This window comes from Geotrypetes seraphini, chromosome 10, assembly GCF_902459505.1.
Source record: "Geotrypetes seraphini chromosome 10, aGeoSer1.1, whole genome shotgun sequence".
NCBI classification, from domain to species: Eukaryota; Metazoa; Chordata; class Amphibia; order Gymnophiona; family Dermophiidae; genus Geotrypetes; species Geotrypetes seraphini.
Window position 1 is genome coordinate 29,861,705 of NC_047093.1, and position 14,299 is coordinate 29,876,003.

Consider the following 14,299-nt stretch of genomic DNA (forward strand, 5'->3'; position numbering starts at 1 on the left):
CCCCGCCGAGCGGCTGACCCACCGAGTTAGAGTGAGCCTTGCGTTCCGCTGCGGCTGCGGCGTCTTACTCGGGTCCTACAGCTGGGAATGCCTGTGAAACAGGCTCGGGCACTTAAAGAAAGGCCGGCTCTGACCCCGACCAAGATGGCGACGGAGACCGCCACTTTCACGGTCCCCGCAGGGGACTGGGTGCAGGAGATCACGCGGTCGGTGTCGGCAGCGCTGGCGGACCGTCTTAACAAGCTTCAGTCGGGCATGGAGGAGATGCATGAGAAATTTGATTCTCATGCACGTCGGATTGCCGACATGGAACAGCGGATTTCAGGGCAGGAAGATGTCTGTAGCGGCCTGGACGCCCGAGTGATCACGCTGCAAAAGGAGACAGAGGCCCTGAAAGCACAGCTGGACGAGCAAGAGAATAGGAGCCGTCGGAACAATCTTAGGCTGGTGGGGCTTCCAGAGGCGGTCGCGGACGCAGAGCTGTATCACATCTTCTCCTCCTGGCTGCCAGAACAGCTGCAGCTGCAAGAGTCAGGTATGGCCTTCGCTTGTGAGCGTGCCCATCGGATCGGGTCCATGCAGCAAGCGGAGAACAGGAGACCACGCACCGCTATTGCCCGCTATGTCAACTGGCGTGAGAAGGAGTCCATCCTACGGGCGTATCGCAGGGCAGGGCCTCTGGAATACAAGGGAGTGAAGATTCTTCTCTTCAATGATTACTCCGTCAGAGTGGCGGCGCAGCGCAAGTTGATGTCACCTTTCTGCTCGGTGCTGCATTCCAAAGGTATACAGTTCGCCCTCGCTTTTCCTGCTAAGTTGCGAGTTTGGAGGGACGGCAAATCATTCACCTTGCAGGACGCGGATGAGGCCCGCCGCTTTGTGGACAAACTTTGAGGCTGCTGGCTCTTTCCAGGCATGAATGGCACGTGGTCCGGGCTGATTCCTGTAGGACCTATGGCATTCCCTACTAACTAATCTTGCGCAGGGAGGACTTCAGAGTGTACCCTTGACAGAACACCGGGATTCCCGGACAGCGAGTATCTCCCTGCTATGCTATGCCCCGCTGCCATCGCCTCTCTGACGGGGGTGGGCGAGGGGCCTAGCCAGTTCTGGACTCTGGTTTACCTTGTTGGGGCCCGTTTGGACTGTTTTTCTATATTTCTATATTCTTTCTTTGTGCTTTCTCCTAGGGCCCAGTATGGATCTTTCTGATTCTGCAGGACTCTTGTGATTCTGTTTTGCCTTTCTATGTACACCCGTTTGGTGGGGCACAGGGATCTTGTAGCTGAGTTCTTTTTCTTCCTTTTTGGATGTGGAGGGGAGGTGGGGGGGCTCCCTGGCGAGCAGGGTGGGAGGTGTGTCTTTGGGTGGTGCGGGGCTGGGGAAGGGAGCTACCGCTGAGGAAGGTCTTGGGTTAAGGGGGGGGGAGTGTGTGGGGTTTTTTTGGGGTTGTATGTTTGGGTATGCATGGGTCGGGTGTCTGTTTGTGTGGATGTGGATGTATGGTATGATTGGTTCTGGATGGGGGAGTGGCACCTATCTTTTCTCTACCCAGGGACTTAGCTGGGAGGTCCCGCTGGGGTGGTTGCAATTCTATAATGGTCAATTATCTGAGTGTTGGCCTTTTGACAATGGCTGATTTAAAGGTGGTTACTCTTAACGTTGCTGGCCTTCGGTCACCTATAAAGAGATCGAGAGTACTGGCCTCCTTATGCAAATTGAGTGCCGATGTAGCCTATCTCCATAAATAAACTACAGGCAGTCCCCGGGTTAAGAAGGGGTTCCATTTTTTAAACCGTTCTTAAGTTGAATGCAACTCAGATCCTAATATTCTTGCCACCTTCTCCACCTCCTCGAGGCCTCTCTAACATTCCTTTCCATCCATCCCACTGTTCCCTCTCCACCACCACATCCAATATTACTCCCTCTCATCTCTTTCCCATGCATCTCTGACTCACTCCTTTCCCACCACCATGTCCAAAAATTCTCTCTCCCTCACTATGCCCAACAAGTCTCCTCTTTCTTCATCTCCCTATGTGCACCATCTCTCTTTTCCCTCTCACTCATCCACCCAATTCTCCCTTTCTATTCCCTCCCCCACCTCAGCATCTCTTTCCCTCTCCTTCCACTCTTCCATCTTCTCATGGCTCATGTTCCCCTCCCTCACTCATGTGGTTCAAGTCTTGGGCAAATGAGGACAAGTTCATGGAGCCAGGGACAGAGCTCGCTGGGACAGAGATGGAACGTGCAACGATAGGGTGCAGACAAACTTTGTCCCCACATCATTCTCTAAGATATAGCTCCAGCTTGTGCATGACATTATTAAAGCTGAGTAAATAATGGGCTTTGTCAGATGCTAACACTAGTAGTAAGAATTACTGTGGCTATGGTTTTTTAAAAAAAGGTTTAGATAATTTCCTACAAGAGAAGTCCATAGGCCGTTACTGAGATAGATTGGGAAATCCACAGCTTATTCCTAGGATAAGCAGCATAAAATCTGTTTTACTACTTGGGATCTAGCTAGGTACTTGGGATCTGGGTTGGCCACTGTTGGAAACGAGATACTGGGCTTGATGGACCTTTGATCTATCCCAGCATGGTAAATCCTATGTTCTTATGTTTTACTCTGTAGGTGTGCCAGGCTTATCTGAATGGGAAAATGCTCTTGCAGAACCAACCAATGAGGCAAGTAGGCACCTTAGCAGCACTGCAGCTCTGCGCCAAAGGACTGGACAGCGCTCCCTCCAAGTAAGTTAGGCATCCATTTTAAGCACCCTGTTAGCCCTAGTAGCTGCAAGGTGAACTTATAGAACAATGCAAACATAGCACTTTTCAGCCTTAAAATATAGGGAGGGAAGTTTGATAACAGGTTGCCTAAGCTACTCTAATTTTTAATGGAAATTACCCCACTGAGGGTACTCACAGCCATTTGTACCTGCTCTTCGTCAGGTTCAAACTTAACCATTCTGTTAGGTGGGAGCACATAAGCCAGCCATAGAGCTCCTTCAAGAGATATGCATGTAACTTATAGTATTCTACAATACTATAAATTACATGCACGCTATGCTCTGCTGACTCGACCCATGTGTACACCCACCTGCAAACCCCATGCTTTCAAACATACACATGTACGAGTATATACAGAATAGCATTTAGGCAGAATATTGGCACGTGTGCATATGTTAATATTCTAGTGATTAATGCACATTTGTAGCACATTAATGTAGGTTAGTGTGGAGGGGGGAGGGGAAGAGAAATAGAAAGGCTGCAAGAACTTTGGACACAATGAAGTAAAACATTCTGTCTGTTTTGGTGGCACTGAAATTGCAATGCCAAAACCTCATGTACCCATCTTCTGATATATGTTCTACAAAACCATGATAATACTAATTCTACCAAATGTGAGACACCTTCCAGAGACAGTTCCCCTTTCACTTCTAGAAATTCATGTTGTGTATATGTTTTTGGATAGGGAGGATCTGCTGAATGCCATCCCGGTGACACTACGCCGTACTAATCTCCAGACCATTGGCCAGCATGTCAATGAGGACTTGAGATCTATGCAAAATCTAACTTTGAGAGAAGCCAAAATCCACTTCATTGGTGAGATGAGAGGGTGAAAGCCTAAGCACTCATATCTGTTCTATCCTCTCTCCTCCCTACAGATTTGTGGGTAGGGAAATTGTGTTGTTTGCACCAAGAAGAAACTCATATTTTATAAAGAAAATAAATAAATATACCATCATCTAATTAGATCTCTGTAATATTCTGAAAGTAGGTTTTGAAACTGGGTCAATAAAGATCAGTATTAATAATAATAATAATAATAATAATAATAATTTTATTCTTATATACCGCCAAAGCCATATAAGTTCGAGGCGGTTTACAGCAAGATACGCTGGACAATCAGCGAAGAGGTTTCAATCAAAGTCAGCAATACAATCTTACATAATAAAGAATATGAAATCTAAAAGGTACATAGGGTTCAACAGATGTCCGTTGAAGAATCCCCTTCAATGCCTATACACAGCTAGCTATGGCAGTGGCAGAGTCACAGTGTAAGCCCACTCACTAGCCATTTTCTCTTCCACTTGCCTTTCTATAGAGACTGTGATGCAGTTCCCATTCTTTGACTACAACCTTTACCCTGTAAAACGGATCAGTGAGCCGGGTGTCCCATCTCCATGCTTGCTGGGAGTGAACCGAGAGCACATCATTGTGGCAGACGGTGTGTCCCAGGTACTGTACTTCTCTCTAGTATGGCAAGGATGGAGAATGGGTATGGAGCATCTCCTGCTAGGGGAGAACAATGCAAGAGGGTTGTCTACCTTTGTTACCTCACTCTAAAGCAGTGGTTCTCAACACTGTGTTTCGAATATTATAATAGTCTCAGTTGGGTTGCCAACATTCTTTCAAAGTGTGTTACAAGTAACTCAAAATACTACTGCCAGAATTTTAAGGGGATATTCTTGTTTTATTCATATTAGTCCAGTTTTGAAGCAACTTCATTGGCTTCCTGTTGAAACCAGGATAGAAATTCAAATCCTGTTTTTGCAATTATTGCTGCTGCTTACAATTGTACCAGAAGTTGAGGTCAGCAAATAAAGTTTTCTGGGAATTTACTTGGGATCTAGCTAGGTACTTGGGACCTGGGTTGACCATTGTTGGAAACAGGATACTAGGTATGATGGACCTTCAGTCTGTCCCAGTATGGCAATTCTTACGTTCTTATGTGAGCCAAGTATAGGACAGTCAAGCCATTGTGACTTCGTTGATGAGTTTGACTCTTAGGCATTAGTGGAAAAAGGCAATATGACATCACAATCTCAGCTCTGGAATGTTGCCACTATTTGGGTTTCTGCCAGGTACTTGGGTTGGCCACTGTTGGAAACAGGATACTGAGCTTGATGGATCTTTGGTCTGTCCCAGTACGGCAGTTCTTATGTGAGCCAAGTATAGGACAATCAAGCCACTGTGACATCACTGGTGAGTTTGGCTCTTAGGCATTGGTGGAATGAAGCTTTGACATCACAATCTCAGCTTTGGAATGTTGCTACTATTTGGGTTTCTGTCGGGTACTTGGGACCTGCGTTGGCCACTATTGGAAACAGGCAACTGGGTTCGATGGACCTTCAGTCTGTCCCAGTATGGCAATTCTTATGTTCTACTTCTTTTCATGTTGTTAGATTGGATGAATACTGTTGCTCTATTTATAATATAGTAAGCCCAGAATTAGAGAACTCCTTGCCAATTAGCTTGAGAAAGATTGAGTTTGAAATTGTTTAAAAGGAATTTAAAACTTTTTTTTAAATGTTGTCAGGTATTCAGTGGGGCCTAGTTTGGTACAATGAGAAGCAGCAGAGAATACTTGATTAAAAAGGCAGAAATAGTAATCTATTCTATTCTTTGGAATCTTTTATCATAAATGTTTGTTGATATGTATTTATATGTATTTTATTGAATACTGGAGATGTACCCACTCTGTCATTGTATGAAGGGTGGTTTATCAAGTCTTTTAAACTATATGTAATTATATTGTGACCTGCCGAGATCAAGCAGAATATACAAGTTTTAAGTAAATAAACAAACCCAGTTCTTGAGACACACCTAACCAGTTAGGTTTTCAGGATACTCGTAATGTACCGTATTTGCCGGCGTATAAGACGACTTTTCAGTACCTTAAAATCCTCCCCAAAGTCGGGGGTCGTCTTATACGCCGGGTACTGTTTACATGCCCTTACTTTACATTAGAGAGCTGCACGGGGACGCCCCCTAGGGTCGCGGGGATCCCGTGGGGACGCCCCCTAGGGTCGCGGGGATCCCATGGGGACGCCTCCGAGGGTCGCGGGGCTGGATGTACTCAGTCTTCTGGATGTACGCGGCTCTTCTTCTCCCTACCTTCTCTGCTTGCAGCACAGAGCCGAACGGAAGTCTTCCCGACGTCAGCGCTGACGTCGGAGGGGAGGGAGGGCTTAAACAAAGCTTAAACAAAGCCCTCCCTCCCTCCGACGTCAGCGCTGACGTCGGGAAGACTTCCGTTCGGCTCTGTGCTGCAGGCAGGGCAGATAAGGAGAAGGAGAGTAGCCTCGCGGTTCGAGTGGCTACCAAGGGAGAGGGGCGGCCCGCCCCGCCCCGGTTGCAGCACAGCCGGCCAGGTCCCCTTACTTTTGTGGCACTTCCCCGACCGACCGATAACAGCCCCGGTCCGACAATCCTCCCTGCCCTGTAGCCGCGAATCTAAATTACCTTCTTACAGCAGCTGTAAGAAGGTAATTTAGATTCGCGGTTAAGGGCAGGGAGGTTTGTCGGACCGGGGCTGTTGTCGGTCGGTCGGGGAAGTGCCACAAAAGTAAGGGGACCTGGCCGGCTGTGCTGCAACCGGGGCGGTAGAGAAGGTGTGCGGAAGAAGGGGTAGTCTTATACGGCGAGTATATAACAAAACTCTATATTTTAACTAAAAGTTGGGGGGTCGTCTTATACGCCCAGTCGTCTTATACGCCGGCAAATACGGTATATGCATGAAATAAATTTGCATGTACTACGTCTAACATTTTAAAAAGTTCCCCTCCAACCTCTTCCCAGCCTATATGCCCCCTGCCCCTAACACTCTTCTTAAGCACATATCTTACCACCTCCAAGGGTTTTCATGGGGCATGCCAATCCACTGATGTTTCTTGAAATGGCTGAGGCACTTTTGAAAACCTACCTATAGGGTAAGAGATGGGAAGGGGTGTGAGGGTGCTTGATCTTGGAAGAGGGTCAGGTGGGGCTGCAGTTTTTATTTTAAATGAAAATGAAATGGTTTTCTTTTCGTTGAAGCCAAACCAGAAATAGTGTTGAAAGTCCCTCTTTCACACAAAACCGTATCCCTGAAGAAATAAGATAGACTGGCTGAACAATATGAAAACTGAGAAAAGGGAGTTAAAGGGCACTGAATGTGGCTCCCGTTTCATGGAAATTAATGCTAATGTAATGGAACACAGGGGTGGAATGATACATTACAGTCAAGGCAAAAGAGAGAGATAGGCAATGTGAATGCATAGCATAAAGGTTTCCAATGTTTATATACTTTCTTTCATGTCAAAACACTGGTGCGATTTTAATGTCACCTTGGCAAACCACATGCAGTGCTATCCAGCTAAAGGAAAGTAACCCATAAACCATTGTCTCGCAAACTTTGCGAGTGGCGACACACTAAACCCGCGGCCATGGCTCGAGGGCACCCGGAAGTGCACGGACGTTGACACGATGTCATGCACACACGTGACATCATCACATTGATATGCGTGGAGGCCCTCCAGATGGGGCCCTGAGCCACCAGTAGGGGGGTGTAGCAAAAGAAGACATGCGGAGAGGAGATACATTGGCGGCGGCTGACTTGCCTACAAGATGTGCCTCTCACCATGTGAGGCACGTCCTGTAGGCAGTCGGTGCTGACAGCTCTCCTCCTCCCCGGCGTCTCGCAGCACACTTGAAATCTCAGGTGGCACACAGTTTGCGATATACTGCCAAAAACCATTGTTAAGTTCAGAACCTGACAAGCTGATCTTGACTTCTCGATTGTAACAGGGGAGTTACATGGGCTGCTGACTCTCACCTCTAATCCTGGACTGTTCTGTCATTCACAGAAGCTCTACTGTTCCATTCCCCTTATGGATGTGCACACCATGCGCACCTTGCATCCCATGGACAGCGCCACGCTGCAAGGAGTGGAACTAAACTATGGCTCCCCCACTGATCCCAAGACCATGTGGTTTGAACTTGAACAGGTAAATGACAGTACCCTCACAATGAGGTGTCTTTCTAGAGCCTGCTATGGTATTGAGATGTGCATGAGCCAGGGAGCTGCTGTCATTTTTCCGGGCTGCAGCATCACTGCTGGAACTTTCCCCCACTTCCTCCTGCTTTCTACCTGGGAGTACTTGGTCCCCCAAACTCTTGCAGTCAGGGGTCTTGAGGGAGCAGAACTAAGTGGGAGGTAAAAGCAGAATTTGAGAGGAAAGCTGGGTTCTAAGGCACTAGTAGCAGTCAGCTGCTGCATAATGAGTCCCTGGGCTGGAGAAACCAGAGCTGACATGGCAATTTTAGGACTTCATGGTGGCAGCAGTTAACCCATTGCAAGTACAGCAAAACCTTGGTTTGCGAGCATAATTCGTTCCAGAAGCCTGCTTGTAATCCAAAGCACTCGTAGAGCAAAGCAAATTTTCCCCTAAGAAATAATGGAAACTCAGATGATTTGTTCCACAACCCAAAAGCTTTAATACAAAATACTATATGTACTTGTATTTCAAGACCTCGCCCGTTTAGAACAGTCACTACACTCCCGCAGCGTCAGAGAGAGACGAACCATCGGCTCAGTTGTGACATGTGTATACCGTATGTACTCGTATTGCAAGACCTTGCTTGTATATCAAGTTAAAATTTAATCAAATGTTTTGCTTGTCTTGCAAAACAATTTACTTGCATTCCAAGGTTTTACTGTACACACATCCTTACAGACCCTCCCTAATGCTTCCCATCTCATTTAGATATGACCCTTTCCCCTCCAAGCCCTTGCTTTTTTTCTTAACCCCCCCCCCCCCCCCTTTTCTTCCTGCTCACACCTGTTGTATACCCTCCAGTTCCCCAAAAGTTGACTGAAGCTTCTTGTTCTGGGGTCTTGATCAGGATAAAAACTCTGCATACAGCCTGAATGTGTCCATTCTAGTTTTGGTAAAACCAAATTACAAGTACTAAGGAAGTATCTAATAAATACAGGGATACAAAATTACTTCCTAGATAATTTCTATGAAAACATAGCCATGCCTCAGAGACTGAATCATCTAGCACACTTTAATGTGTTGCATCTCATCAGTCACAGTTCTCATTCATTGGCTGATGGCTTGTGTTTATGTTTTTAGCGATTTTTTAAGTTTTTTTGTATTTACTTATTTTAAGAAATAAATATATAGATTCCTTTAAGAAGACAGTGCACAATTTTAAAGGCACTTATCTTTAGGTAGTCTGCACTGGTTCCCAACGGGGCCACCGTTTCACCCGATGTGGCTTCCTCAGGGGAAAAAAGTCAGCAGTGCCTGAAATGTACTTCTTTACCCAACGTGTGGTGGACACCTGGAATGCGCTTCCAGAGGACGTTATAAGGCAGAGTACGGTACTGGGGTTCAAGAAAGGATTGGACAAATTCCTACTGGAAATGGGGATAGAGGGGTATAGATAGAAGATTACTGCACAGGTCCTGGACCTGTTGGGCCGCCGCGTGAGCGGACTGCTGGGCACGATGGACCTCGGGTCTGACCCAGCAGAGGCATTTCTTATGTTCTTATGTTATGTTCTTATGTTCTTATAAGTGCCTTTAAAATTGTGCACTGTCTTCTTAAAGGAATCTATATATTTATTTCTTAAAATAAGTAAATACAAAAAAACTTTAAAAATCGCTAAAAACATAAACACAAGCCATCAGCCAATGAATGAGAACTGTGACTGATGAGATGCAACACATTAAAGTGTGCTAGATGATTCAGTCTCTGAGGCATGGCTATGTTTTCATAGAAATTATCTAGGAAGTAATTTTGTATCCCTCCATTCTAGTTTTCCAAATTATAACCCTAACTTTCCGCACATATAAGAATTGCCATATTGGGACAGACCAAAGGTCCATCAAGCCCAGTATCCTTTTTCCAATAGTGGCCAAACCAGGTCCCAAGTACCTAATTAGATCCCAAGTAGTAAAACCGATTTTATGCTGCTTATCCTAGGAATAAGCAGTGGATTTCTCCAAGCCATCTCAATAATGGCCTATGGACTTCTCTTTTAGGAAATTATCCAAATCTTTTTAAAACCCCGCTCGGCTGAAGAACATCCCACAACATACAGAGTATAAGGCAGAATATGCTAATGCCTCCTGCTCTAAAAGCAAAGAGGTAGCATTGAATTAGTCTTTTCTTCCATCTGAGGCACAGACAGAGGGCTCTTAATTTCTAAATAACAGAAGTGCCTAGAGTCAGCTTTATACTTTTGTGATACACAGTAGCAGCAGGAGAAATGTTAATGTGGAAATTTCAGGTAATAGTGGGATATGTAAGATGTGAGGTTCTAGCTTGTCCAAGTCAATTTTTGAACAATGCAAAAATATTCAGGTTGATGCAGAGCCAAGTTATCCTTTGTGGTATGAAAGGCCAAAAGCTGCAGAGATCTCAGACAGTCATAAGCCTACCTATGCCCTGCATCTGGGCAGGAAGGGGGAAATGACTGCTGGGAATACACCCAAAGTAAAAGAGAATGAGCACATAGCAACCAAGGAGAGGGATTAACAAACTGGACAAGTGGCACAGATATCATCTGATTAGCATATCCTTTCTGTCATGACAATTTGTTTATTCAGCCCTAAAAGGACAAGCTTGAAACGAAGTCTGTTATAGCAGCATTGCATGATGCTCAACTAATCTATATCTGTACACCATGCACTAGTACCAGCAATGTGAAATGTACATTTTAAGCCATGCAACAGGGTTTTTGCAGTTCAGTTTTCAGGGGAAGACTAGGGGACACTCGATGAAGTTACAGGGAAATACTTCTAAAACCAATAGGAGGAAATATTTTTTCACTCAGAGAATAGTTAAGCTCTGGAACCCATTGCCAGAGGTTGTGGTAAGAGCGGATAGCGTAGCTGGTTTTAAGAAAGGTTTGGACAAGTTCCTGGAGGAAAAGGCCATAGTCAGTTATTGAGAAAGACATGGGGGAAGCCACTGCTTGCCCCGGATCGGTAGTATGGAATGTTGCTAATCCTTGGGATTCTAGAATCTGGCTGCTTATTCTCTGGGATTCCAGAATCTTGCTATTCTTTGAGATTCTGTATGGAATGTTGCTAATCCTTGGGATTCTAGAATCTGGCTACTTACTCTCTGGGATTCCAGGATCTTGCTATTCTTTGAGATTCTGTATGGAATGTTGCTAATCCTTGGGATTCTAGAATCTGGCTACTTACTCTCTGGGATTCCAGAATCTTGCTATTCTTTGAGATTCTGTATGGAATGTTGCTAATCCTTGGGATTCTAGAATCTGGCTACTTACTCTCTGGGATTCCAGAATCTTGCTATTCTTTGAGATTCTGTATGGAATGTTGCTAATCCTTGGGATTCTAGAATCTGGCTACTTACTCTCTGGGATTCCAGAATCTTGCTATTCTTTGAGATTCTGTATGGAATGTTGCTAATCCTTGGGATTCTAGAATCTGGCTACTTACTCTCTGGGATTCCAGAATCTTGCTATTCTTTGAGATTCTGTATGGAATGTTGCTAATCCTTGGGATTCTAGAATCTGGCTACTTACTCTCTGGGATTCCAGAATCTTGCTATTCTTTGAGATTCTGTATGGAATGTTGCTAATCCTTGGGATTCTAGAATCTGGCTACTTACTCTCTGGGATTCCAGAATCTTGCTATTCTTTGAGATTCTGTATGGAATGTTGCTAATCCTTGGGATTCTAGAATCTGGCTACTTACTCTCTGGGATTCCAGAATCTTGCTATTCTTTGAGATTCTGTATGGAATGTTGCTAATCCTTGGGATTCTAGAATCTGGCTACTTACTCTCTGGGATTCCAGAATCTTGCTATTCTTTGAGATTCTGTATGGAATGTTGCTAATCCTTGGGATTCTAGAATCTGGCTACTTACTCTCTGGGATTCCAGAATCTTGCTATTCTTTGAGATTCTGTATGGAATGTTGCTAATCCTTGGGATTCTAGAATCTGGCTACTTACTCTCTGGGATTCCAGAATCTTGCTATTCTTTGAGATTCTGTATGGAATGTTGCTAATCCTTGGGATTCTAGAATCTGGCTACTTACTCTCTGGGATTCCAGAATCTTGCTATTCTTTGAGATTCTGTATGGAATGTTGCTAATCCTTGGGATTCTAGAATCTGGCTACTTACTCTCTGGGATTCCAGAATCTTGCTATTCTTTGAGATTCTGTATGGAATGTTGCTAATCCTTGGGATTCTAGAATCTGGCTACTTACTCTCTGGGATTCCAGAATCTTGCTATTCTTTGAGATTCTGTATGGAATGTTGCTAATCCTTGGGATTCTAGAATCTGGCTACTTACTCTCTGGGATTCCAGAATCTTGCTATTCTTTGAGATTCTGTATGGAATGTTGCTAATCCTTGGGATTCTAGAATCTGGCTACTTACTCTCTGGGATTCCAGAATCTTGCTATTCTTTGAGATTCTGTATGGAATGTTGCTAATCCTTGGGATTCTAGAATCTGGCTACTTACTCTCTGGGATTCCAGAATCTTGCTATTCTTTGAGATTCTGTATGGAATGTTGCTAATCCTTGGGATTCTAGAATCTGGCTACTTACTCTCTGGGATTCCAGAATCTTGCTATTCTTTGAGATTCTGTATGGAATGTTGCTAATCCTTGGGTTTTGGCCAGGTACTAGTGACCTGGATTGGCCACCATGAGAACGGCTTGATGAACCATTGGTCTGACCCAGTAAGACTATTCTTATGATGCTGTACAACAGGAATGTAATTTAACTATCACACACAATATAGCCTAAAACCAAATTAACAACTCTTATCTACTTCTCTCTAATCCCTATTTCTAGGATATAGTCAGAAAAAAAATATAGATGCCCTTCCCAAGACATGTATTGCCATATTAACAACTTTGATTTGTTTTCACTCCTGCCAGGCTAAAGAAGTGTATCACACCATTGCTCTAATCATGCAGGAGGTGGATTCCGGATCCCATGTCTAAAATTCCCAACTGTTCCTCAACCAGTGATGCAAATGGACAAAATTCCAAGAAACAAAACCACCTAACACCACGCCATGGCACAAAATGTTAACCAAGCACTGGTGGAGCCTCAGATAAGAGAAGAAAGGCGTGAAATTACAAAGGAAAATTTAACCACTATCATATTAACATATGTCTTCTTTTAACTAAAATAATTACACAAGGCTCATCAACCAGCCTGCTGTTTGGTTGGCAATGTAAAGATCTTCTGCAACCGCCTTGTGGTTGTAACCTTCAAGTATTCCTCACTCAGAATCCCCTGCCCCATTACAGTATTTTTATGGTGGTGGTATTTCCTGGCTGCTTATGGACTCAGCCTTGCCCCATGGTTCTCCTCAAAAAAACTACATATTCGACACTTATTTTTGGTGATGCAAGGAGTGAATTATTGCTGCATTAATAATGATAAGTGTTAGACTTTATATTGCAGGCCTGAGCCTGAAGCTTAGCATGAGACAAAAACTGCTTCTGAATTCAAGAAAGTGTGGGCAGGCCTATGGGATCTCTTAGGAAGAGGAGGAAAGAGTGGATGGGCAGTGGGCAGACTCAATGGGCCATTTGGCCTTTATCTGCCATCATGTTTCTATAACCATAAAGCTCTATGACCTCACAATGCAGGTATAAAGAGCCTTAGCCAATAGGGAGAGGAGATAGCGGATGCTGTGGATGGGCCATTTGGCCTTTATCTGCCATCATGCTTCTATGCAATGACACTTTAGAGTACAGTTTACACAGTGTTGGACTGTTCCAATCCCTGCTTCATAGGGTTACTGGATTCAGGGACCCAGGCTTTGAGTAAGCTCTCCCCCTACACTAAATTATGCATTAATGATCTTCTGAATATAGTACATTTATACATTCTTGTGGCATGATCAGTTGGGTTTTTTTTACGTGTTTATAAAAAAAACATTGCATTAACAGTTTGTGCCCAATACTTGTACTGAACTGTGAGAATGATGTGTTGACAGGAAGGCATAATCTTTTCTTGGTACTTCAAGACCCATTTATGCACTTGGTGCTGTTCTCAACTCTTATTATTACATTATAGTGATTTTAGTGAAAAATGTAATTGATGCTTGAGAAATAGAAAATAAAGGTCAAAGCCTACACGATTGATAGAGCATACCTAGCACAAAAAGCTTTCCTATAAACAAAATATAGCCCCCCTCCTCCCTCCACCTCACCTTGAACATAAGAATTGCCGCTGCTGGGTCAGACAAGTGGTTCCATCGTGCCCAGCAGTCTGCTCATGCGGCGGCCCCCAGGTCAAAGACCAGTGCTCTAAATGAGTCCAGTCTCACCTGCGTACGTTCCAATTTAGCAGGAACTCCAGAAGAGCGTTCCAGTTTTCCACCACTCTCTGGGTGAAGAAGAACTTCCTTACATTTGTATGGAATCTATCCCCTTTCAATTTAGAGAGTGCCCTCTCGTTCTCCCTACCTTGGAGAGGGTGAACAATCTGTCTTTATCTACTAAGTCTATTCCCTTCAGTATCTTGA

At 44.5% G+C, this 14,299-nt stretch overlaps 1 protein-coding gene across 2 annotated transcripts in view; it reads left to right on the forward strand.

Moving 5' to 3' along the window:
- Positions 1-14,083, forward strand: part of LOC117367715 (unconventional myosin-XV-like) — a 95,742-nt gene extending 81,659 nt beyond the window's left edge. For both annotated transcript variants that reach the window (XM_033960556.1, XM_033960557.1), the window contains exons 25-29: positions 2,633-2,748; positions 3,473-3,603; positions 4,106-4,239; positions 7,629-7,769; positions 12,696-14,083. In XM_033960556.1, the coding sequence (XP_033816447.1) occupies positions 2,633-2,748; positions 3,473-3,603; positions 4,106-4,239; positions 7,629-7,769; positions 12,696-12,761 (588 nt within the window). In that variant the 3' untranslated portion in view covers positions 12,762-14,083. The remainder of the gene's footprint in view (positions 1-2,632; positions 2,749-3,472; positions 3,604-4,105; positions 4,240-7,628; positions 7,770-12,695) is intronic.
- Positions 14,084-14,299: the final 216 nt, after the last annotated feature.